The 26,480-nt window shown below is 38.2% G+C and overlaps 2 protein-coding genes and 1 long non-coding RNA gene across 8 annotated transcripts; 1 reads left to right on the top strand and 2 right to left on the bottom strand.

Annotated features, from left to right (window-relative positions):
• Positions 1-1,254: 1,254 nt before the first annotated feature.
• On the bottom strand, positions 1,255-13,391 carry prc1b (protein regulator of cytokinesis 1b). Its single transcript, XM_083551469.1, has 14 exons — positions 13,123-13,391; positions 12,551-12,683; positions 12,004-12,126; positions 10,169-10,402; positions 9,801-9,971; positions 9,575-9,724; positions 9,335-9,482; positions 9,121-9,257; positions 7,478-7,573; positions 7,235-7,381; positions 5,989-6,099; positions 4,585-4,704; positions 4,300-4,464; positions 1,255-1,896 (listed from the first exon to the last, which is right to left on the bottom strand). Exons 1-14 carry the CDS (start codon positions 13,329-13,331, stop codon positions 1,825-1,827), a joined length of 2,016 nt encoding a protein of 671 aa, XP_083407595.1. The 5' UTR covers positions 13,332-13,391; the 3' UTR covers positions 1,255-1,824.
• Positions 13,392-14,464: 1,073 nt separating this feature from the next.
• LOC310730874 lies at positions 14,465-16,320 on the top strand. Its single transcript, XR_014534996.1, has 5 exons — positions 14,465-14,528; positions 14,897-14,987; positions 15,040-15,254; positions 15,623-15,663; positions 15,969-16,320. It is a non-coding gene; the product is annotated as an uncharacterized lncRNA (long non-coding RNA).
• On the bottom strand, positions 16,015-26,271 carry vps33b (VPS33B late endosome and lysosome associated). Of its 6 annotated transcripts, none has more exons than XR_014534960.1 (27): positions 26,035-26,271; positions 25,854-25,952; positions 25,667-25,718; positions 24,789-24,911; positions 24,609-24,689; positions 24,266-24,327; positions 24,125-24,174; positions 23,984-24,051; positions 23,812-23,857; positions 23,633-23,727; positions 22,850-22,954; positions 22,671-22,761; positions 22,497-22,574; positions 21,652-21,725; positions 19,940-20,026; positions 19,765-19,855; positions 19,604-19,678; positions 19,437-19,501; positions 19,231-19,285; positions 18,151-18,197; positions 17,914-18,046; positions 17,750-17,823; positions 17,573-17,674; positions 17,383-17,458; positions 16,535-16,657; positions 16,270-16,440; positions 16,015-16,233 (listed from the first exon to the last, which is right to left on the bottom strand). XR_014534960.1 is itself a non-coding variant. In XM_083549969.1 (26 exons), exons 4-26 carry the CDS (start codon positions 24,882-24,884, stop codon positions 16,361-16,363), a joined length of 1,854 nt encoding a protein of 617 aa, XP_083406095.1. In that variant the 5' UTR covers positions 24,885-24,911; positions 25,667-25,726; positions 25,854-25,952; positions 26,035-26,271; the 3' UTR covers positions 16,015-16,360. The 6 variants fall into 6 exon arrangements, 3 of the variants coding, with proteins under 3 accessions (XP_083406095.1, XP_083406093.1, XP_083406094.1); XR_014534961.1 differs by having other exon boundaries at positions 16,284-16,440; XR_014534962.1 differs by having other exon boundaries at positions 16,300-16,440.
• Between the last annotated feature and the right edge of the window lie 209 nt (positions 26,272-26,480).

The following is a 26,480-nucleotide window of genomic DNA, read 5'->3' as shown; positions in this document are numbered from 1 at the left end:
ATCATAGCACCACATTTTTAGTGCTCTAATAAAAGTTATACGAATTTGAATAGTCCTGTCAAGCAAACAAAAACACGGATGTGATGAACAGGACATGACGTACAGCTGTTAGCACTTAGGTTTTACTTGTTGGGTCATTTTTTGAGGACAGTAAATATGTACTGATGTACATTGAATTCTCTAAAATATATCCAAGTTTTATTTTTTTAGTATTGTCACTCGAGAAGATACTAAAATAGTTACTGAAATGTGAGGTGTGTGTAATGTGTGTGTGTGTATACACATATACATATACACTGACCAGACATAACATTATGACATTATATCATTATGAGCGGTGAAGTGAATACACTGATTATCTCTTCATCATGGTACCTGTTAGTCAGTTTGATATTTTAGGCAGCAAGTAAACTTTAACAAAAAACATGGATTTGCTAGTTGCAGGAAAAATGGGCAAGTTTAAGGATTTCAGTGAGTTTGACGAGGGCCGAGTTGTGGCGTCTAGACGACTGGGTCAGAGCGTCTCTAAAACTGCAGGTCTTGTGGGATGTTCTGGTCTGTAGTGGTCACTATTTTGACAGAACTGGAATGGATCTGCAAGGAGGAATGGCAGAGGATCCCCAAATCCAGGTGTGAAAAAAATATATATATGTTTATATGTATATATATAAAGGCACTTCCAGCACATGGAGAGTACTGGTTTTTCCAGGGGTCAGACGATGTTCAAAACTTTTCAATCATACTGTTCCCAATACGACCTTAATCAAAAGTAAGTACATACTGATGCTAGTGTATTACATCTGTAGTGGGAAAAATCTGTAAAAGGCATTTAAAAACAGCATTTAAAAATGAGAAGCTTGAGAAAAAACTTATTTGGCATCATTCATCCTTGTCCTCTCAGAAACTGAGCAGAAAGAAGAAGCTCTCAGCACTGGTTACAGATTTATTATATAATCTTTAGACTTTGTAGGTAAAAAAATAAAAGGTACATACTGATCGCTTATTTGAACATTCTCTACTGTTTAATAAAGTAAAACAGTTTCTGCGTCACCTCACTGCACAAGCACATACCGTCACATTCGAACGAAATGTGAGGACATCTAGAAACAGTCCAACACACAGCACAGGTAGAAACAAAGGTAACAGTTACAGACGTTTTCCTTACACCTCCCTTTTACTTTTTATTCTAGTTGATCCAAAACCCATGCAGGTTACATATTTGGGTAATAATGAATAAATGAATGAATGAATGGATGAAATGAACAGAAAATATTTTATTTATTTCAAAAACATCAAAAAGACAGCAATCGATTGATTCTAATGCTTTTTAGTGTGGACTTTTTATTGTGTACAATGATGAGCACCGACGTTCGGAAATTTCATTTAGTGAACCAACGGATACAAAAAGAGAGGACAAAAAAAAAAAAGGTCAACTTGTAACAATATATTGTGCAAAACATTCATGATAGGTGCAGACTCTACAACACGTTCGCTAATACTGCTGGTAACAGCCTGAAAAATCAATCATACACCCAATCACCGTTCTATTTAGGTTTAAATATGTTACAAGGTGAACTAAAAATAGTATTAATCAGTGTTATTCATATAAACAATAAACGTAGATTCTTTAAAAAAAATTTAAATATACATTTCCCTCATTTACATACATATATATAAAAAATCTACGAAATACAGAAAGACGTTGAAAAGGTGAACGTTAAAGCTTTTCGCAAAGTGATCATGCAGTGTTTCCCTCTCCAGGTCTGACAGTATATAGTTTCCTTCAATTTAAGCATGTGTGTGTGTGTGTGTGTGTGTGTGTGTTCATAGGTGCGTGATGGTTGAGTTCAGGACTTCTGGTGTGTGCTTTGATTTGGAGGCTTTGGAGAGGTCTCTCTGTGAAAAGACAGAAAATTGACAGGTCTGCTTAACACAGTGTGAAAACATCTGTGGACATCTGACCATATCTGTTCATATAATGTATTAATGTGTGTGTATATATATATATATATATATATATATATATATATATATATATATATATATATATATATATATATATATATATATATATATATATATGTATGTGTATATATATATATATATATATATATATATATATATATATATATATATATATGTTATATATATATATATATATATATATATATATATATATATATATGTATATATATATATATATGTATATATATATATATATATATATATATATATATATATATATATATATATATATATATATATATACGTATATATACACACACACATACATATATACACACACAAACACACACACACACACATTCATATATATATATATATATATATATATATATATATATATATATATATATATATATATTTATATATATATATATATATATATATATATATATATATATATATATATATATATATATATATATATATATATATATATATATATATATATATATATATATACACACCCAGCATACATTTTATTTTCAAGTGTCCACAAACTTTAGTTTATAAAAAAGAGGTCGACCAATTTGCTTTTCCATAGTTTTTCCGGGTTGCGTTATACGGTATGAGAGTGGCCTCTAGAGGCAAATCGCTGATGCTGTTTATTTGAATTGTCTTTTTCATTCATTTTAGATGTAACTGTTTTTATTTATTTGGAGTGTTACTTTTTGTTTCAGTTTAAATGCATGTCTTTATTTACCTCAGTATTCATTGATATAGTTAATTATAATTCGTATTTATTTCATTCAGCCCATGAATTTTTATATGGAATTTTTGTAATAAATTCCAGTACTATTAAAGATGTAGTGTTATCGGCAAGTACGATCTATCGGTCGACCTCTACCATACAATGTATACATATGTATATACATACAAACACACACTTTGTTTCATCTGATTTGTGCTGTATGTTATAGTTATATATGTTACAGTATTCTATTGTTTGTGCAGACTGCAAGAGATGGGGATGAAGTTAAAACGTCAAAAATCCAAAAATATAAAAGGAAAATTCGGATACACACAGTCTACACAGCTAAGAAAACACGTGTTTGAGCTAATACTGGGTGAAAGAGGGCGTGTTCTAGGGTCCAAAAAGTGGCATAAGCACGCAAAAATTCAAGAATATGAACTAAATCCGCATGAAAATCCGCATAATGCTGTTCGACTGGATGTGTTAATTATGAAACTTCTCAAATAAAAACAAAAATGTGTCCAAAAAAAAAAACCCGTAATAAAATTCATAGGGAAATTCAGCTCACATGGAAACACAGTCGCTGAGCTGTAGCAGGTGTGGGGAAATTTAGCATGCACTTAGAATAAATGTTTGAACGAACCTCGATCGAATGCATTCAGTGGCGACGGGTTCCTTTTGAAAAAAACGTTAGGATCAATGAGATGTCATGAAAAGATTTTGTAGCCTGTAAAGGCATGTTCAGATGTGACCTACAGGACCAGTGAAAAGTCTGGATACACCTCGTTGGTTCTTCTTCAAAGGTTTTTTTTAAGTTTAATATTTCCAACATTGTACATTAATACAGAAGACATCCAAACTTTAAAAGAACATGTATGGAGTTATGTAGTGAACAAAAATGTGTTAAATGACCCATAATTTTGCTGAATTTCGGTATTCCATATGCTGCTACTCCAAATATCACCTGTAGGTGGCAGTGCTTCCAAAATTGATATGCTCATGCACTAATTGTTTTTTTTTTTTCAACATCAAAATGTAACTTATGTGTCCTGTAGGTTTTTTGTTATAATTTAATGCAAAGGAATTGAGACATGATTTTGTTATTATTATCATTTTAATAAAATAGTTTTCAATCTACTTATCTTTTGAGGCTGGTTATTTGTCATAATCGATTCCAACATTTTACATTCTGGTATCGTACCGAAGCCACAATTATGGTATCGAGCCGTCCCTAAAAATCTTAAGGAGTTCCCAGAGGTGCTGAGTGCTTGTTGGCTGCTTCTCCTTCACTCTCTGGTGAGAATGCCACGAGTTTGCATCTAAGCTAAATGGAGCACATTCGACATTCGAAAAGATAAAATATATCGTGTAATTTAACACGTTTTTGTTCACTGCATGATTCCAAACGTGTTCTTTTATAGTTCAGATCATTATTAATGTCCAATGCTAAAAATTTTTTTTTTTTAAAGAAGAAAAACCACTGAAGAAGAAGTTATGTCCAAACTTTTGACTGGTACTGCATACGGCGAAGGTTTTTTCCCACCCTTTCAGTAAACCATGTGCTGGAATGGAAATGTAATTACCGCGAACTCAGAATAGGTGCTGGCGACGGAGGTGATGCTGAAGTTGCGCTGTGGGCTTGCCGGAGTCTTTGTCACGCCGGCAAGATGACACACGTTCTCCTTGTTACGTTCCGCCAGTGCTTGATGAGGGGGTTTTCCTCGAACAGGAGTCTTTGAGAAATGACCCTGCTGAAGAGAGTAAAAATGAAATGATCTGTCACGTTTCTTTTTCTGGTGCTTCATCGTTACACAAGTCAGAAAAAACTTTATTTTTATTATTTTTTTTATTGCAGCCTTGTACCAAACCTTGCTGGCTGATATCGGAGGTCGAGACACGGGTGAGTGACAGACGGTTCCACAGAATGCAGAGCGCATAGTGCTGTTAGAAGTGCCGGTGGTGGTGGTGGTGCTGGAGGTGGCATTTAGCTGAAGGAAAAGTTTAGAGAGTTAGCGCATTACATGCACTTACATAAAAACGTTAATAGGTTTATGTAGAAATTACGCAATATTAGCTAAAGCTTTCAATATATATATATATATATATATATATATATATATATATATATATATATATATATACATATATATATATATTGTCAATCAATTAAAATATTAAATCGTGAATAATTGCATGATTGTCATTAGTTCATTTCTGATTAATCGCAACATCTGTTCAAAATGGATCTTAAATGACTACTTTTTAAGCTTTTAATACATGCGCATGGACAAATATGGATGCTTTATGCAAATGTATGCAAATATTTGTAAGTAATTATGGTGTTTTAAATGACGTAAATCATCGGGACACCAAACGGGATTGTTTTGCTATGTTTCCACACGGACGCTTTTAACTGCCGGATGTGTGCATAGCGGTTTTTGAGTAAAACAGATGATTAGTGATTTTTCTCTGGAGATTTTCTATTTTTATTTTTAAATATGAGTAAAGAAAAGACGTGTGAATGTGTGTTGCATTGAAGGTTTTAATTTAGCCTCTTTTATAATTATTTATTCTCTTATAAAAAATGGTCAAACAGAAATGCGCACTGCATTTAACACGCTTTAATAAAATTAGTGCTATACTATGTATATATATATATATATATATATATATATATATATATATATATATATATATTATGTGTTTATTATGTATATAAAAGAGGTCAGCACCAACAGTTAGTTACATATTAATAATTAGTTAATAATTAATTAGCACAGATAGTTGATCACTGAAACTATCATCAAAAATATATACCGATAGTTTTTCCGGCTTCCGGACCGCTGTCATTACGAGAGTAGCCTATAGAGGCCAATCACTGATGCCACGTGCAGTTCGTTTTACATGAAACTGCGGCTAATGCTAGCGCTAGGTACGTACCGAACCGAATTTTGTTTACTGTTACACCCCTAATATATACACAAACACACCAAAAAACATCCCAAAACTGCTACCATAAAGTCGCACAAGGTGCACAATTGTATAGGACGTCTTTGGATGTTGTAGCAGGACCCAAACATGTTCCAGCATGGCAAAGCCCCTGTACACAAAGCCAGGTCCATGGAGTGGAAGATCTCCTGCTATAAAGCTCCAACCTTATTGAACAATGAATGTGAACACTGACTGCACCCCCAGGCCTCCTCACCTTCTCACCTACCTACCATTTGTCCACATATATGCAGTATATATTCATTTATTCATTTATTTTTTACCTTTCTGGTCTTGCAAGGGGTCATACTGCCCAAAAATCTCCGTTTATTCGGTGACCGTACAGCAGTACCATACAGCATGTCTTCCTCCGTCTGTTTATTCTTTTTCAAATGCTAATAAACACAAAGAAAGATGAGAACTTGAGAATCTGAATAACAACATGATTAGAGACGGCAAAATTATTTGATTTAAAAATCAGGCAAATGTCCAAAAAATTTATCACATATATTTATCAGAAGTATATAAAAAAACAGAGAGGTGCACATTACTTATTTTCTTTTCCTCCCCCATAAACCAACCAGAAAGTCCCATAGACAGCATTACATTACTGAACGCTTGTGTGTTATATAGTCCTTTCTAACCAGAGACATTATTGGGAAGATTTTCGCCCTTGACGTATACATTTCAGAATTAACAGCATTGCTAAGTCCATCAGTATGTCCTGGTATGGGACACATCACACCCAGGCATGTAACCAAGATAAAAGAGGTGGGACACCAAAAACAGTACAGTGTATACTCAAAAAATATTCCATGAGGTAATATAATCTCTGTGCAGCCATTCATATGAATTAAACGAATGTAGTTTAGAGAGGCATGTGGAGCGGGTTTTTTTCATTACGTCTAAACCTTCACATGCTACGATGCTATAAAAATTTTTTGGGAGAAAATATTAACAATATAGATTCCAACTTCATGATATGTCTGCATATAAAACAGCACTTTATCCAGCCCTTTAATTTATTATCGCATTTTGTTGTGGCTCAAATCTGCACTGATTACAGCGCAATTTTCAATGGCCCTTCGTAATATATAGAGGTCCACAGATTCTTCGCTTTTGCCGATAAATCATTAGTTGATTGCTGGAACTATTGGGCATTGGCAAAAATCCATAACGATAGTTTTTCCGGGTTGCAATATACAGTACGAGGGCGGCCTCTAGAGGCCCTTAATTAGGAGTGTTACTTTTTTGATTCAGTTTGAATGCATGTTGTTTATTTACCTCAATATTTATTAATATAACTAATATATTCATATTTATTTCATTCAGCACATTTTCATGATGCAGTACTTATTTTTCCCAGCATCCTTTTTTAATATCGGTCGATTAATCAGTTATCGGCAAGTACGATCCAAAATAGCTATGGGTATCGATAGAATCCACTATCTGTTTAACCCTACAACACAGTATCAAATGTGTGTTCGTAATATACATACAGTATGCAGACAGAAATAAAGAAAGGCCTACCCGCTCCTGTTTCTCCCGCTCCTTCTCCAGTCGATAGTGTTCCCACTGGTCAGAAACAAACTGCATGAACTTCTGACCTTGCACCAGGAACTCTCTGCCTTGCTCTTGCTCCCAGTGCTCGATTTGGTCTTTCAGTTTCTTTTCCAGCTAAATGATAGATATCAAGTTGGTTAGCTTCGTTTTGCCAAACCAACAACAAAAAAAAAAAATAAAAAAAGATTTAAGGTAAACAGCCTTAATTACCTTGGGAAGGCCTTTGTGCAGGTCTGATCTTTGTTTCTCCTCCTTTAAAAGGTTTCCTCCTCTGTTGGTAAACCTGGATGGATCTGTGGCTTTTTTCTTCATGTAAATGATTAAGTTCAGAAAATTAAACCATTAATTATAGCAGCAATAATACTAATACTAATAATAATAATCTGAAAACAAAATTCTAAATCTTGGTCCGTGTACATTTATTTTGTGTTTTTTTTGCTTTGTTTTGTTGTAAAAAATATATATATAAAATACGCCTCATTTATAGTTTATTGCCTTTTTGCTTTGTGCCACCTGCTGTAAATGTAATTGAACATGGGGTAGTGGTTAATACATTAGACTTTGGCTCAGAAGGTTGCGAGTTCAAATCCCAGATGCACCAAGCTGCCACTCCTGGGCCCCTGATCAAGGACCCCATAGCTGCTCAGTTGTTATGGATGAGAGAACTGTAGGTCGCCCTACACTTGTTCTGATGTTCTAATAGATTGTCTGTGAACTCTGAACATGATGCTTAGGTGTCTATAAATTATTTAAATAATTCATTAATTATTATTTGTGCAAGCGGCTCCCGAGTGGACAGTCTCCCTAAGAAAAGAGCACCAATGACATTAACTTTTACTTCCAGGTTTGGATGTTAGATTGGAAATATTGTGCACTGGGCCATTGTTTAGATTTTGTTATTGTAAGATTTTGATTACTGCACATTGTGTCATTAAATCAAATAAATCAATTAAATAAAATAAATAAATATTTTAGGTTATTTTTTTTCTTTTTTGTCTGTGGCTCAAAAACCATAAAATCCATTTTCTCCTTTTTTCTGCTTTCAATATTAAAATTTGTATTTTTTAAAATTATATTATTATAAGGGCTGTCAAAACGTGCGCTTTAATAACGTGTTAACGCAAATTCATTTTAACGGCACAAATGTTTTGTTAACTTTTTTATCAAATGTTTTGAAAACATAAATAAGTGGAAAAGAGAAGAAATTAAAAACCTTCATCGTAACACACATTTATTCACGTCCTTTCATTACTCAGATATAAAAAATAAATAAATGAACTCCAACTCTGTTTATCAATAAACATTTGTTTTACTGATGCGCCAAGTATAAAAAAAAAATCGAGCACCAAAATCCACCATGGTGCACACATCCGGCAAATAAAACCGTCCGTGTGGAAACATAGCAACATTTCCTTTTAGTTACCTGATGATTTACGTCATTTAAAACACTATAATCACTGTTGAGTTTGGTTTCACTAATAATAAACATACGTTTACATAAATCATCCATATTTATCTTAAAAACGTGAAAAGTATTAATTTAAGGTACATTTAGAACAGATTAAAATCAAATCAATTTGCGATTAATCGAATTTCACCTCTATAATGAAGAAAAATCTGATTAATCGATTGAATAATACTCGATTACTAAAATAATTGATAGAAGCAGCCCTGATTAAATAATTTTTATTAAAAAAGAGGAATGAAAGTGTCATAATTTACATGCTGTGCTGCAATATCGAATCAGAAACCGAATGAACGCAACGTACAGGGACCTAAAACAATTTCGAACAATTTCCCTATGGGAATCGATAAAGTATTCTGATTCTGATTCTATCTCTGCTTTTACTCACTTCGAGCTCCATGAAAAGCTTCCAGCTCTCCTCCCATTTGTGAACGCCTTCAAAAAGCTCCTTATGATCTTCGTAATGTTGTTTAAGGCGTTGAATCTCGGACTCGTGCGAGTTCAGAAGTCCTTCGCTAAAATCATCTGAGAAGGAGAAGTGGTTTTTTGACTCTTACTCTTCACTTGGTACAAACCAAAAGCGTGTATGAATCAGGATTTACCGTCATAGTAGGGCAGGAAAGCCTGGCGCTGATCGGTGCTGTAGAAGCATTTATCCCAGAACACCGAAATATCCTCTCGAAGAGCCTTTGTGAGATCCTGAATGTTTCGAAGCTTGAGTTCCTCGAGACGTCTGACTTCAGTTTGCAACTGAGAACAAAGAGATGGCGCACCTCGTCATAGAAGAGAATTGAATACAGTATGAACCGCATGTTTTGGATCGGTTGATCGTTTCTACATACAGCTTCCATGTTCCTTTTCTTGGATGTGGTCATGTGCTCGTCTATGGCATCACGATCCTCCTGTGAGATCTGCAACCTGTCCCAGAGCTCCTGGATCTTTTCTCGGTACGCCCCGCAGATCCGCTCGTTCTCAGCTTTCCTGCTCTCCAGCTGAAACGTTCCAGTGGTCCAGCTTTTGTATTGTGTTAAATTATTTAATCATTTGAAAGGATGACATTGACCTTACCTGGTGAAGGAGGACTTTAAGGGAGTCGATGTTGTCTTTGGAGAGACAAAAAGCCTCCTCGTCCTCGCAGACGATATCTTTTTCAAAACTGGTCTCGGGAAGTTCATCCAGATCGTCCATACAAAGTATTATTTTTTTCTTTAGCTCAACAAACTTGCTGTGTCTTTGGTCCTAAAGAAAAAACAAAAAAACACACAACAGGGGACAATATACCCATTGTGTGTATATATATATATATATATATATATATAAATATGAATAAATATATATATATATATATATATATATATATATATATATATATATATATATATATATATATATATATATTTCTTATATATAAGTAATATAAGAATGAAATTCTTTACCTTTTCGGCCCTCAGTTGTGCAATGTGTTGTCTGAAACGTTCCAGTTGTTCCAGGGAAGGGACTTCGCTCGCACTGATGGAGAACGGCTCCAAGCAGAGAATATCACAGAGATCCTGATCCTGCTCTACAAGGGTTTTGAGCGTCTGCATTCGCTGACTTTTCTGTTTCAACATAACCTCCAGACAGGATCGTATATCTTTCTCTTGCTGGAGCATTGTGTTTCCTTTTTCCTCCTAAAAAAAACAGGCACATATAAAATAAGGACGTTCACAGGACACTGGGATGAGCAGGTTTTTATGTTTGGGAATAAATGATGAGAGCTGTGTAATACTACATGAGGACAGGTAATATACCTGTCTGTCTATTAGGATTCTTTTATATGTATGTTGCCTTGAAAAAGCATTGGTGCTAATGTATGAGGTAAATAATCTCTCCTTCCAAGGTTATAATCATTAAAGAAAACTAAAACCATCAATATAAAAATGTATGGGGAAAATAAATACACGATATGGACAAAAGTTTGTGGACCCCTGAACATCAAATTTGGGATGTGCTTTATTTTAAGCGTCTCGTTCCACATGAAGTTTCCATTTGCTGGTATAATAACCTCGATTCTTCTGGAAAGATGTTCCACTAGATTCCCGTTGTGGAGCATTAGCTCATTAGCTCTTCCACTCCAACCCATGTCATGTCATTTCAAGTCAAGTTTATTTCTATTGCGCTTTTCGCAACAGACATCGTCTCAAAGCAGCTTTACAGGAATCAACAGTTAAGGTAATTGGTGTGTATTTATCCCTGGTGAGCAGACTGTGGCGACTGTGGCAAGGAAAAAACTCCCTTAGATGTTATGAGGAAGAAACCTTGAGAGGAACCAGACACAAAAGGGGAACCCATCCTCATTTGGGTGACATCAAGAGTGTGATTATAATCTTTAAAACAATACAGAACACTGGAGAGTGCGAACTAACATGAGCACTGGAGTGTATGATTATGAGTGATGTTCTTTCTACAGTCTTATACAGTCTTTTGTGGTTATAAAACCAGGAGCTACTGAGCAACTCATAAAATAGCTCATCATTTGCGATCATCACAGATCCAACACCAGCTACTCCATTCCAGAGCCTTTCAACACGCAAGGAGGTCCAGTGTCCCAACTCCACATGAAGTGGGATCCAATTGGCGTACGTTTTTAGATGGTTCGGGATGTTTGCGAGGTCGGCATCTACTTCTTTGAAGGTCCACAATCTTCATGAGGTGGGACGTGTAAAATGTAAAACGTATATTCACTAAGCTGCACAGGGGCATTGTCATGCTGGATCAGGTTTCGGTCTCCTATTGCGAATGTAGGGGAAATTTCATGCTACCACACCCGAAGACATTCTATAGGGTTGTTTCTCCAACTTTGTGGAGAGAGCTTGGGGAAGAACCACATACATCTGGAAAAATCAGGTGTCCCAATACTTGTCCATATATGTGTGTATATATAATGCAATACATCTGATCAGTTATGCACATGAAGGGGTGGTTTAATGTCAGTATTATCTGGGGATCAGGAAAATACTATTACACAACTTAATGTGTTAACAGTCCCCAGTCCAGTTCAAATCCTGCATCTGTTTTCATTTGGATCAATCAATTCATTACCAACTGAGGTCTAAGAATAAACACTTTTTTATTAATAATGAATTATTCAGTGTAGTTCCTTGCGAGATTACCGGTACGTGTTTATATCGCAAAAATATCGATTGTTCTATTGGTTTTGATGCCTGATGTGCTGACTCTTGGCAAACAAGCTGAACCGGTTAGGGTCTGCATTCATGTCATGTTCACTTACCTGATATGGAGGGAGCCGCAGCTCCAGGCACACTTTATGCAGCTCTTTACGACAAGTCTCGATACTGCTCATCAAGCGCTTCCTTAGACTCTCCTCTTCAGCAATCATCATGTCCAGAAGACCCTAAAATATACGTTTATTCGAAATTTTCAACAACACATAAAACAGAAGATTTGTTCATTCCGATGATGCAGCTAAAGATTAAGGGTCCTGTCCGCACACAGTCACGGCTGGGAGATTGGATTCGATCTTATCTGTGCGCCAAAACAACCCCACTGTCGCAACTAGCAAGCACTGATTGACCTCCACTACTGAATGAACTCCATCAAAACACTGCACCGAATCATGATGGCTCAGTTACGGTTTCATGTTGCACACAAGTAGGTTATGTGTTCAAATCCCAGCACCACTACAATATTCTGGGTGGTCCAACCCCGTTGGACTTCATCTGCACCCCAAATGAACCAAATGAGCAATTCCGTATCTACAGTCTAATTCCATAATTACAGGTCATGGACCATTCATGTTTGAATTCGTGCATACTCACTTTGATGTGAGTTTTGACCACATTTGTCCTCTCTAGCCTCTGTTCCTCAGGGATGCCGATCTCCTCCCAGATGTCCTTCAGCTGGCACAGGGCTTTATTCAGGCATGACACTGCCTCTGCAGCGAGCACCTCACTATACACACACCAGGAAAAACATGGACTTAATGGGGTTTTTGGGGTTTGGTGTTCCCCATCTGCAGTGGTCAGTATCTATCTATTAAAATGCGGTCCAAGGAACAGGTGAATGACTGTAGCTCAAATTGCTGAAGGAGTTGATGCTGTTAATGGTCAGGATTGTTTTAGCAATACGAGGGGACCAACACAATATTAAGCAGGTGGTCATAATGTTATGGCTGATCATTGTGTATATATAATTGCTAATCATAACATTTTCTAATTATAAGAAAAAAATGTTCAGCAGGATAGTTTGAAGCCTGGTCATTTATTTGGCATGGTACATATCATCATAGGTTATAACGATGCGTTATAACACATGAGTAAGTCTGATTAGTTCAGTAGTATTTGACAGCTAGTTATTATGGAATAAAGTCACAAAGATCACAGCTACTGACCTCTTCCTCATCGCAGAGCGCCAAACAGTGCAGGGTTTTGTAGTAGTTTGCCCAGAGGACAGACGAAATGTCGGGAAAACGTGTCGGAATGACGGGTCGGGATTCGCGCAACAACCGTTTTCTGGTCGATTCAAAAAATACGCGTCAAAACAGCGCGTCGGATCTGATTGGCCAGCGCAAGAAGGGAGCAGGAGAACAAAACTGCGCATGCGCCAGGGCGCGTCCTAGACACTTGCTTTCTAACGTCAGTAGGGTCGGTCACTCGTACTGTGCGGGTGACGTCACGTCTGGTGTCCCAGATGAGATCAAAGTAATTTGAGTTTTCTTTTTAAATCAGACGGTAAAAATTGCTGCCAAAAAAAACCAAACATATGCAAACGGATTCAAATCGTGCAGAATTTGTCTCTTTTCTAAATATTGTGATTTACATATCATCTATTCTTGAACCTTGTGATTCAGTCCTGAGCTCAAACTCGGGTTTCTGTGGACCTGGGTTTCTTTCTAGCACCAATAAATACATGCTAGATGTGGCTCTTCATGACGAAAACATCAATGTTATAGAGAAACACAGTATAACAGAGCGTCACGCACATGAATCTCATACAACGAGATTAAAAAAGTACACATCCTTCACTCAACAAGGATAGATACGCATGTTTTAAAAGACTCTGGTAAAAGTTAAAGTTCCGACTACACTTTTTTCCACTCAAGATGAAGTAAAGAATGTTATTTTGTACGCTTGTTAGATGGCCCAGGTGTTGCAAACCCAAAATCTGAATAGTTAAAGCAACAGCTTTACGCTGCAGGTGCCCACACTGCTGATTCTGAAGGCCTTATGACAGATTCCTTTCACGTTCGTGACACGTGATGGCTAAAATCTGATTGGATAGAAACTCAAACGTGTACACATATACTACAGGAATCAGCACAAGTGAGAGAAATGCTATAAAAAACGAAGATAGTATAGTATTGGAGATCAATTATTACATATTCAATATACATGCAAAAAAATCTATATTAAAATGTAAGTGATTCTGATGGTGTTTAGGCCAGAGGAGAAGGCCTTGCTGGCCCTGATAGCCCACCACTGGTGGGGTGGTTAGCAGTGTGGAATTGCCCCCTAGGTGTGGAGTTTTTTGTGAGTTGGCTGGCAGTGCGGAAATGCAGTGCAGTGCAAAATTGCCCCCTAGGTGTAAATGAGATTTTAGTGGGTTGGTTGGCAGTGCAGAATTGCCCCCTAGGTGTAAATGAGATTTTAATGGGTTGGTTGGCAGTGCAGAATTGCCCCCTAGGTGTAAATGAGATTTTTAATGGGTTGGTCGGCAGTGCAGAATTGCCCCCTAGGTGTAAATGAGATTTTAGTGGGTTGGTTGGCAGTGCAGAATTGCCCCCTAGGTGTAAATGAGGTTTATGACAGATTCCTTTCACGTTCGTGACACGTGATGGCTAAAATCTGATTGGATAGAAACTCAAACGTGTACACATATACTACAGGAATCAGCACAAGTGAGAGAAATGGTATGAAACGAAGATAGTATAGTATTGGAGATCAATTATTACATATTCAATATACATGCAAAAAAATCTATATTAAAATGTAAGTGATTCTGATGGTGTTTAGGCCAGAGGAGAAGGCTTTGCTGGCCCTGATAGCCCACCACTGGTGGGGGGGTTAGCAGTGTGGAATTGCCCCCTAGGTGTGGAGTTTTTTGTGAGTTGGCTGGCAGTGCGGAAATGCAGTGCAGTGCAAAATTGCCCCCTAGGTGTAAATGAGATTTTAGTGGGTTGGTTGGCAGTGCAGAATTGCCCCCTAGGTGTAAATGAGATTTTAGTGGGTTGGTTGGCAGTGCAGAATTGCCCCCTAGGTGTAAATGAGATTTTTAATGGGTTGGTCGGCAGTGCAGAATTGCCCCCTAGGTGTAAATGAGATTTTAGTGGGTTGGTTGGCAGTGCAGAATTGCCCCCTAGGTGTAAATGAGATTTTAGTGGGTTGGTTGGCAGTGCAGAATTGCCCCCTAGGTGTAAATGAGATTTTAGTGGGTTGGTTGGCAGTGCAGAATTGCCCCCTAGGTGTAAATGAGATTTTAGTGGGTTGGTTGGCAGTGCAGAATTGCCCCCTAGGTGTAAATGAGGTTTATGACAGATTCCTTTCACGTTCGTGACACGTGATGGCTAAAATCTGATTGGATAGAAACTCAAACGTGTACACATATACTACAGGAATCAGCACAAGTGAGAGAAATGCTATGAAACGAAGATAGTATAGTATTGGAGATCAATTATTACATATTCAATATACATGCAAAAAAATCTATATTAAAATGTAAGTGATTCTGATGGTGTTTAGGCCAGAGGAGAAGGCCTTGCTGGCCCTGATAGCCCACCACTGGTGGGGGGGTTAGCAGTGTGGAATTGCCCCCTAGGTGTGGAGTTTTTTGTGAGTTGGCTGGCAGTGCGGAAATGCAGTGCAGTGCAAAATTGCCCCCTAGGTGTAAATGAGATTTTAGTGGGTTGGTTGGCAGTGCAGAATTGCCCCTAGGTGTAAATGAGATTTTAGTGGGTTGGTTGGCAGTGCAGAATTGCCCCCTAGGTGTAAATGAGATTTTTAATGGGTTGGTCGGCAGTGCAGAATTGCCCCCTAGGTGTAAATGAGATTTCAGTGGGTTGGTTGGCAGTGCAGAATTGCCCCCTAGGTGTAAATAAGATTTTAGTGGGTTGGTTGGCAGTGCAGAATTGCCCCCTAGGTGTAAAGGAGATTTTAGTGAGTTGGTTGGCAGTGCAGAATTGCCCCCTAGGTGTAAATGAGATTTTATTGGGTTGGTCGGCAGTGCAGAATTGCCCCCTAGGTGCAAAAGATTTTTTAATGGGTTGGTAAAATAAACATACCACATCTAAAAGACAAATACATATTTATTGTCCACGGTGGAACTCTTAGTATCTGGACGCAGCAGAAAACACTGCCATCGTGCCCCTGCGCTTTCACAAATCATACAAAAAATAATATGAAACAAACACACATTCAATGAAATAGCATAGTGCTTTTGTTTTCACTCATTGCCTTCATGTCCATTTGTAACTGTAGGTTCGGTTCAGCTCGGTTCAGCTTTGGTCCTGTACACACACACACACACACACACACACACACACACACACACACACACACACACATACACACACATACACACACATACACACACATACACACACACACGTGGACACTTATGGACACTCTGGGGATTCAAGTCTGATATTCTAACAGAGCCTCCAGAAGCCTGGCGCTGTTTGTGATCGCTGTTGTCACCACGATAAACCTATAACCTGTAAAATAAAATAAATAATTAAATGATTTCAATGTTAATGCACCCGTGCTGGACTTTCAGTCACAAAAGATTCAGCGTGAAACAATCCTCACCTTTCTCTCTGCCTATGAAGCGCAAGGCTGATATCTCAGAGTAGGAGCATCCTCCCAAAAACATCACGAGAATAATCCTTTGGGAGTCTGTTTTCATTCGTGCTTCAGTCCCACTGGAACCTCCTGGAAATGCAAAAGAAGTGATAAGGACTAATTTCTAAGACGTTTAATAACGTCTCTGGTAGTAGTCGAGTGATTTTGTTGAATTTATAAGTCTCTATAATGCATCAAAATCTATTCATTTCAATTACATTTTCATTTCCCTGCAAGTTCAATTCTGCATATAACTATATGAGGGGGGTCTGTTTAAAAACACACACACACACAACAACAACACCAACATCACCACCACCACCACCGCTAGGAAATAGTAACCAATAGTAACCAATTACATTTACTCGTGTTACTTTAATTGAAGTATTTTTTTTTCTAATTTTACTTTTACTTGAGTATGTTTTGTTTGAAGTTTTGTACTTAACTACATTTTAAATCATATCCTATACTGACTAAAAAATATATATATAAATAAAAATAATGAAAGGGTGGGGGGGGTATCATGGACAGGAAACCACCGCACTGATTGATTGATGGACGGAGAACAAACACACTAAACTCACAAAAAAGAAGGATGCAGACGGAAAAGACAGACGCCAGTGATGCAGACGTGATTTCTCTTCATTATTATAAATTACATTATAACAAGAGATTACATTAGAATCCCCCACCCCACCGCCCACTGTTTTTACTCGAGCAGATTTCGAGCAATTTACTCGAGACCCTATTCTTTTCAATGCCTTCAAAGTCTTATATCAACCACCATAGTTCGAAAGACTGAAGAATTTCAGGACCTGTGACTGCAAACTCATGGCCGTTTAACATGCGAGTGACTTCCTCGAGTCCCGTCCATCCATCCCTCTCCAATACCTGCATAATAAAACATATATACTGTATATTATATACACAAACAAACATGTTTTAATATATCCAAATATATATTAAAATATCTCAGAAGAAAGCAATACAAATCTGCTCTCCAACCTGTTCAACGAGTTTGCAGCTCATCGGGACGTAGGCACCACTGAAGATGTAAGCCATGTCCCGTGGGACTCGGAGGTCATACTCTTCACCAGTCTTAGGTATCTAAACAGAGATACTGTCTTTAGTGCAGTGTTGCTGAATATACACGGTGTGTGAAGATGCATGGAGTTAACATACAAGCATCAGTTTTTTGCTCAGCGCTCGGAAATTGCTCTTCCTGGCCAGTGAGGAGAACGCATCGGTCAGCTTTCCTGGAAAAATGAAGGAAATGCGTTTAGTGTCTATAAGCTTTTGGGTCTTTTGAGATATTGTAGATTTAGTGATCCTGTCCCACGTCTTACCGACAGTCTTGTCATTGACCAGTTTGCCCACTTTGCTTTCCACTGCTGTTAGTGCTTCTCCAGGCTGCTGCTCCACCAGCAGGCCAATCTGCCTCAGGTTCGCAAAGGTCAGTAGGTGCTCTATGCCATAACTCTACATTGTATAGCCAGGATGGACCACAGCAGAGTTAAATCTCAGTTGGAATGGATTCAATACTGCTGCCTTTACATTGCACGTCTATTAAAGTATGGACTCACCTGGAGGTACTGAGCTTTTAGAGAGCGGTAATCTTTCGGCAGGAGTCCTGTCACAGAACATATAACAACATTTCATGTAGTGTCATGTGATGAGAAGGAAAGGGATGTACAAAGCAAGCACAATAAAACTAAATGCATAAAACCAAAACCTGAAATGTGGAACAATGAGCATGAACAGACCCATGGATAGACGAATAAGAGACAAAGAGCAGCAAATGGTGTCTTTATACAAGTTATACAGCAATATGGTTCAGGTGCATGAACAGACACGTGGCGCAGTGCCCTAACGTGCGAAATGTGTGATATAAGCCTGACAGAAACAGTGAGAAGTCTGATCTGAGACAGACAGACAGACAGACAGACAGACAGACAGACAGACAGACAGACAGACAGACAGACAGACAGACAGACAGACAGACAGACAGACACCAATAATGCAACAATGTTCCACCTTCCTCTCTTAGATTTTTTAGATAGATAGATAGATAGATAGATAGATAGATAGATAGATAGATAGATAGATAGATAGATAGATAGATAGATAGATAGATAGATAGATAGATAGATAGATAGATAGATAGATAGATAGATAGATAGATAGATAGATAGATAGATAGATAGATAGATAGATAGAGACAGACGCCAATAATGCAACAATGTTCCACAATCCTCCCTTTGATTTTTTAGATAGATAGATAGATAGATAGATAGATAGATAGATAGATAGATAGATAGATAGATAGATAGATAGATAGATAGATAGATAGATAGATAGATAGATAGAGACAGACGCCAATAATGCAACAATGTTCCACATTCCTCCCTTTGATTTTTTAGATAGATAGATAGATAGATAGATAGATAGATAGATAGATAGATAGATAGATAGATAGATAGATAGATAGATAGATAGATAGATAGATAGATAGAGACAGACGCCAATAATGCAACAATGTTCCACATTCCTCCCTTTCATTTTCAGTCCAATTGGAATGTTTAAAGATCCTATATAATTGCTTAGATCCTTAAATATAAAAATAAAATGTCTAAAAGTTTTGCATCATAACTGATAAGACTCACCGTTTTCAGTAAGAGACAGCAGACAAAGGAGTCTCAGACTTTCGATCATTGACACCTAAAGAACAGTGTTTTATAACAGACTGTACAGTGAGAATGAGTTTCTAGCACTGATTTAATTTACATCAATGCGATCAATATATATTCATTTCGTAATCATAAAATGTATTTTAGACTATTAATTTTTTAATTGCTTTGCATTACCACACCTGTCTGTTAATGTGTTCTTCGATGAAGCCGATGCATTCCCGAACCTCAAAATCTTCAAGCAAAGCTAAAGAAGTACGATTTCAATCCAGCATTGTGTTATTCCTTCAGCTATCAGGCAGTAAATAAATAAATTCATAGTTACTTTAAATGAGTGAGCGTTCCTTACAATGTTCTGTCTTCAGCAGCTCCTGGAAGTCTTGCTTCGTTTTCCTCTTCATGATGGACTCGCTCGCACCAATGTCTAAATATGATGCCATTAGCAAGTCAGAAAAGTCAGAGCTTCGTGTATGAGAGTTCGGGTGATGAATAAAAGATGATGTAACTCACGCAGACTGAGAAGACGGTGCTCCTGTTTCAGAAGTTTCAGTTCTTCTGAAACGAATGTCTTCATCTGCTTGATATCCATCCCACGCCGTTTCTATCACAAGTACACACAGGACGAAAAAGCCATATAACCGACCGTTTGCTTGTGAATTTGAACGAGACGTGAAGCGAGACTCACGTCATATGCCGTTTGAAGACTTCTGGCTTTTTGACTCAAGAAACCAAATACGTTGGAGAAGTGTTCGTTTCGGATTTCATTAAACACCTGATAAAATAAAACAAAGTCTCACCCACACACACTCACACGCTCATGTATACACTACATGGACAAATGTTTGTGGACACCTGACCATAAGACTTGCATGCAAGATTCTTTTTGAGCATCGTTTAGTCATAATAGCCTCCACTCTTCTGAGAAGATGTTACATGTGGAGATTTGTGCTCATTCAGCCCATATAGGCTTTACTAAAGTAAGAGAGGTAAGAAGGCCTGGGGTTCAGTCAGTGTTCCAATTTATCACAAAGGTGTTCTAACAGGTTGAGGTCAGAGCTCTGTCGTGGGAGATCTTCCACTCCAACCCATGTAAACATATCTTTATAAAGCTTGCTTTGTGCACAGGGGCATTGTCATACTGGAACAGGTTTGGGTCTACAGGTTCAATTGAGGGGAAAATTTCATGAGCCCATTGATAAAGAACCACATATGACTGGAAAAATCAGGTGTCCCAATACTTTTGTCCATATAGTATATATATTTAAAATATGTGCAGTTTGTACAGCAGTACAGATTTCCTGTCCTCTGAAAATAACAGCATACAGCCATTATTGTCTAAATACCTGGCAACCAAAGTGAGTACACCCTCAGTGAACATGGAATTCACCAGAGCTGCACAGGTTGTTACTGGGATCCTCTTTCACTCCTCCATAATGACATCACTGATCTGCTGGATGTCAGAGACATGGCGCTTCTCCACCTTCTTGTTAAGAAGCCCCACAGGTGCTCAATAGGGTTCAGGTCTAGAGAAATACTTGGCCACTTCACCTTCAGCTTCAGCTTCCTCAGCAAGGCAGGTGTCATCTTGGCGGTGTGTTTAGGGTCGTTATTATGTTGGAAAACTGCAGTTCGGGAATGTTTCTAAAGAGACGGCATCGTGTTCTGCTTCGGATGTTGGAATCCATGTTTCCCTCAATGAACCGCAGCTCCCCAGTACCTGCAGGACTCATGCAGCCCCAGACCATGACGCTACCACCACCATGCTTGACTTTAGGCAAGACACAATTTTCTTGTTATTCCTCACCAGGGTGTCGCCAAACATGCTGGACATCATCTGACCAAACAAGTTTATCTTAATCTCAGGACATGGTTCCAGTAATTCATGCTCTTAAACTGGTCGTCTTCATTAACTGTTTGTAAGCTTTCTTGTGAGACAGATTCAGAAGAGGCTTTCGACGACGACAGCCTGCAAACAGACTTGTTGCAGTGTGTGGTCAGAACTTCTTTAGTGGACCTTTGCGAGGCCTGTTCTGAATGTTGGAATGTGTCCCGTCTTGGAAAACCTCTGTATGACCCTGGCCATGGTACTGTTACAGGTTACAGAATCACAAATTTGTATGGTTCTGTCATGCAGACAAAAACCTGAACATGATGAATAGGACGTGTGGCTTTGCACGGTTACACGACGTACAGCTGTTATCACTGAGGGTGTACTCACTTTTGTTGCCTGTTATTTTGACAATAATGTATGTTGAGTTATTTTTAGAGGACAGTAAATCTGTACTACTGTAGAAGCAGTTTCATTTTTATAGTATTGTCTATTGAGAAGATATATATATATATAAAATATTTGAAGGAAGAAATGAATAACAACACCTCTGCAGAATCTCTCTATACCTTATCTTGAGAGTTAAGCATCACTTTGACACTCTTATCAGAAGAGGTGACCTCAGGACCCAACTCCACACAACCTATTGAACAAAGACTCAACATTATTCAACTTCAGAACATTTGCAGTTGCTGATAGATGGAAACTTTCTCTATATTTTTTCGAATGTGTCTGCACTGGTTCAGAACAGCGTCTATTTAAAAGAGTTCAGTTCAAGCCTGACACTGCGTGGTAGTCTAAGAAAAGGGGTGTGGCCTCAGTGCATGGTAGTTTGTATAAAATGTCTGTGGCTATTGTCCCTAATAGTTTGTTTAAAAGAAGTGTGGCATCTGTGCCTTAAAAAAAAAAAAGGGGTGTGGCCTTTGTGCCTGGTAGTGTAACTTAAAAGAAGTGCGGTCTCTATTCTTAGCAATTTGAATAAATAAATACATATGGCATCTGTGCCTGGTAGTTTGTATAAAAGAAAAGTGGGGTTTTTTTGTGCTTGGTAATTTAAATTAAAGGGGTGTTGCCCATGTGTCTGGAACTTTGCATCAAAGACGTGTGGCCTCTGTGGTCTTTATGCCTGGTAATTTGAATAAAAGAGGTGAATAAAAGGTAGGTGTGGCACTGTGTCAGGTAGTTTCTATAAAAGGGGGTGTGGCCTCTGTCCAAGATTTTTTGTATAGAAGATGTGTGGCCTTTGAGCCTGGTAGTTGTATAAAAGGGTGTGTGGCCTCTGTGTCTGGTAGTTTATATAACAAAAAGGGGTGGCCTCTTTTCCAAATAGTCTGAATTATTCCACATTGTACTCCAGTTGGATAGCAATACATTGCGCAGTAAAGATATAAGCACATATAAATGTTCCCCTCACCACATTTAATCCTGAAAATGTCATCCACCAATCCTTCATAGACCACCTGAGAGCACAGAGGAGTAACAAAGTCCACATCTGTCGACCAAAACACAGAACCCTGCATTAAGAGGCCGATATCACCTCACATCAGCAGAACACCATCACACGAATCGTTTTCTTAAATAAACCTACCTCTATCGATTAGGAAAACGTTGCCAATCTCCGGTTGATGCGCTTTCTGCTCTCCGTCCTCCACCTGCTCCCTCCATGACTCATACACCATCTACAGCAAGCCCAAAAATGGCTGTAATGTTTACTCACTGTGAGCAAAAACTGCTTCTCTTTCTATTTGTGTTTCTCTAAGGTCTCACCTTGGCACATCTTCCAATCCCGTAGACCTTGGAGAAGGGGCCATACAGCGAATGTAAGAGATGTAGTGCACTTCCTGCCGTCGTCACCCAGCGCTGATCTCCCTCCTGAGGAGTTAACAGCCAGAGTCGTATTAATAATGAGGTCAGATCTTTCAGAATGCACTTTATACATCGTACAGATATACTACATCTACTTATAGAAAGCTCCATATCAACAGTCATACACTTCTTCGTTAATCAATAACAAAAACCTGACCATAAGATTAGTATGGGCTTCTTTTTCCACATTTAATCCCCATTTGCCCTTATATTGACCTCTATTCTTCTGGGAAGATGTTCCACTACATTTTGTGGAGATCATTCTAAAACACAAGGGTGGATAAATATAGTCAAATACTGATGAAGGTGAGGAGGTGAGGAGGTCTGGAATGCAGTCAGCATTCACATTCATTGTTCATTAGGGTTGGAGCTCTATCGCAGGAGCTCTTCCATTGTAACCCATGTAAAGCAGTTCTTCAAGTTTGCTTTGTGCAAAAATTGTCATGCTGGAACAGATTTGGGTCTGTACGACGTCAGTACAACCGTGTGCCTCCATGTTTGTGGTTACAGTTTGGGGAAAAACCACATATGGCTAGAAAAGTCAGGTGTCCCAATACTTTTGTCCATACAGTGTATAAATGCATCCCACAGGTTATTTATATTGAGGTAAAAAAGCACACAATCCATTTCCCATCATGGATGAAGAGAAAGGGCTTTTTTTTTTTTTTTTTAAAAACACAGTACCAGAAAATAATCTCTAAAGAACTCAGGCAATTCCAGACTGATGATGTCATCGTCTAGGGGAAGCAGGTAGAAAGCCCATTCATCAGACGTCACGTCTGCAAAGGTTTCAGAAGAAAGTGTCAGGAATCTTGTGAAATAACCGTTTTGCTGAGGTTTCCATGAAAATATGGAGCACTTACCACCATAGACTCCCTGCTCCTCCAAAACTGCATCACACGCATAGAACTGCAACAAGCGGCAAACAAAAGCTTTTAATGCAACGCGTGGATTTTCGCAGCATCGCTTGCACACTGTATAAGAGAACTCACTTCATCCATCAGGATACTGACAAAACACACAGAAAGAGCTCACCTTCTGAGGTGAATAGATAATTTTATATCGTCTGAACCTTCCAGCTGCTTTGTCAGAGTTCACTATATCTGCAAATATAGACATTTTTAGACCTCAGATTGTACAATGTGCAGCATACATGCAGAATTATACACCACCAACCTGCGATCCACTTCACCGTCTGGATTCGAGGACGAATCAGGAAGCAGAGTCTAGTGATGTAAAGTCCATAAAGCTGTTACTTGTTATAACTGCCTACACTTGTTATATAAAGTTATAATAAAGGACCTGTAGGACACTTACTGATCTGAAACACTGACGATTGGTTTGAGCTCAACTTTATAGAGTTTGTCCACGTCATGTTGCTGAAGAGAAAAAAACAGATTGTATAACAATAACTAAATATCTCTCCATATCTCTCTCTCTCTCTCTCTCTCTCTCTCTCTCTCTCTCTCTCTCTATAATATACTGACCAGTTCAGAGTTCAGGGATTTGCTCAGGGCATTTGAACTAATGACCTTCTGAGCAGAAATCCAACATTTTGACCACTAAGCTACCACTTCCCTATTTTTGAACACAGCCACGTGTGTCTGATTATTTTACTATGCATATAGATACATGTAAATCCACTGTCCATAACTCCTACCTTGAGTGTGGTAACATTGGCTATTCGGTCAAGCGGGCTCATCAGATCTGCATCAATAAACAAGTCCTTCTTTCCTGGAAGCTGTAAGACATGACGATCACATTATTTCCCACATCATCCAGCACCTGCAGTAACCTGAGAGCTGACTTGTGAATGCACACACAGCCTTGCACCTTATACCTGCTCCAGGAGGAAGATGAGCTGATCTTTGGCCAATCTTTTTAGCAAAGCAAAGTCTGGAGGTTGAGGAGCATCTTTCCTGCCAGTGTGAGCCATGTGAGATCCTGCTGTGATTCAGTTGATCTGATAGACATCACATTATCAGCAATACGATTAGGAAGGTATAATGAAGGAAGACATGTCACTGCTCTAACTTTTCCTAAACAACATCAGTGCACCACATGAGCTTTTCTAAAAACATCCATTCATTCATCCATCCATCTATTAAAAAATTAATGAACTAACCATCTAACACAGGATTCTGACCTGCAGCTGGAGATCAGCAGGATATTTTTGACATCTTTTATATTTATTTATTTTTGTTTATGTTATTTTTCATTCTGCTAATGCTGGATTAGATTCTGACCCAGCGGGACCTACGGATTTGATAAACAGCAGGATCGGAGCACCAGATGAGCTTTTCTAGATACGGTTTCGTTATTTATTTGTTTGTTTATCCATTATTAGTTAATTTATTGATTGAGGATGTAATTCTGAAACACTTGGCTCTGAAGACCACACTAAGACCAAACCTCAAACCAAGCAGCTACTCCTGGGCCCCTAAACAAGGCCCTTAACTCCATTGCTGCTCAGATGTATGAATGAGGTGAATGTAAGTCGCTCTGGATAAGGGCATCTGCCAAATTGCATAAATGTAAAACGGATCTGGAGAACAGCAGTATCAGTGCATCACATAACGACTACTGTTATCTATCTATCTATCTATCTATCTATCTATCTATCTATCTATCTGTCTGTCTGTCTGTCTGTCTGTCTGTCTGTCTGTCTGTCTGTCTGTCTGTCTGTCTGTCTGTCTATGTTTTTATCTGTGTATTTACCAGCTAATACAGGATGTGATTGTGATCCAGCTGGACCTGGAGACCTGGAGATCTGGAGATGTAGAGAACAGCAGGATCAGTTCACCACATGAGCTTTTCTATAACGACAAATATTATTTATTTATTTATTTATTTATTTATTTATTTATTTATATTTTGACCAGCTAATACAGGATGTGATTCTGACCCAGCTGGATATGAAGATCTGGAGATCTGGAGAACAGCAGCAGTTAGGTTGTATCCTAATCCTGATTACATGACAGCGTTTGAGCAATTTGATGTCGTTCTAAAACAAATGATAACACCAAAATCCATTTTAGGAACATTTTGCATTAAAAGCATTTAAAAAAAACCCATTTCACACCTACCTTACATACCTCGATTCCTCGTTTGCGGAAGTCATTTAGCAATGACTTGGTTTCTCTACGGACAGATTACACGGATGCACACGAAGGCGTTAGCGCTTCCTCAAAACCTTAAAAATGAAATTAGAATCACCTTAAAATAATAATAAAAGAAAAAAGAATAAATATAGTGAATAGTGCATTGTATAGGAAGAACCCGCTAAAAAAAATTAATATTAAATCTGTGTGCCATTTTTAAAGTCGCGCAGCCTTGACTTGATTGATCTCTCAACTAACCAATCGGCGCGCTGGTAGGTATCGCTTGACCAATCATAGCGTAGAAGGCGGGATTTGTTATTAAAAAACCGGGCGCGTCAAATGAGCTGTATGAAATAATGACAAGAGGTTTTCTCCTTCGGCTCTTTTGGCTCGGCTCACTTAGAAGAGCCGGCTCCCGAATGAAACACAGA

The sequence above is a fragment of the Silurus aristotelis genome, assembly GCF_946808225.1.
Source record: "Silurus aristotelis genome assembly, chromosome: 9".
Taxonomy (NCBI): domain Eukaryota; kingdom Metazoa; phylum Chordata; class Actinopteri; order Siluriformes; family Siluridae; genus Silurus; species Silurus aristotelis.
This window is presented reverse-complemented; position numbering and strand designations above follow the sequence as displayed.

Coding starts and splice junctions, on each gene's coding strand:
- prc1b (XM_083551469.1), bottom strand. CDS start 13,331: ATGCGCAGTTTTGTTCTCCTGCTCCCTTCTTGCGCTGGCCAATCAGAT. Junction 9,972..10,168: donor CACAACTGAGGGCCGAAAAG/GTAAAGAATTTC, acceptor TTTTTTCTTTAG/GACCAAAGACACAGCAAGTT. Junction 1,897..4,299: donor GCACCTATTCTGAGTTCGCG/GTAATTACATTT, acceptor GTCTTTTCACAG/AGAGACCTCTCCAAAGCCTC.
- vps33b (XM_083549969.1), bottom strand. CDS start 24,884: ATGGCTCACACTGGCAGGAAAGATGCTCCTCAACCTCCAGACTTTGCT. Junction 24,175..24,265: donor ATCGTCAGTGTTTCAGATCA/GTAAGTGTCCTA, acceptor TTACATCACTAG/ACTCTGCTTCCTGATTCGTC. Junction 17,824..17,913: donor GGTCAATGACAAGACTGTCG/GTAAGACGTGGG, acceptor TCATTTTTCCAG/GAAAGCTGACCGATGCGTTC.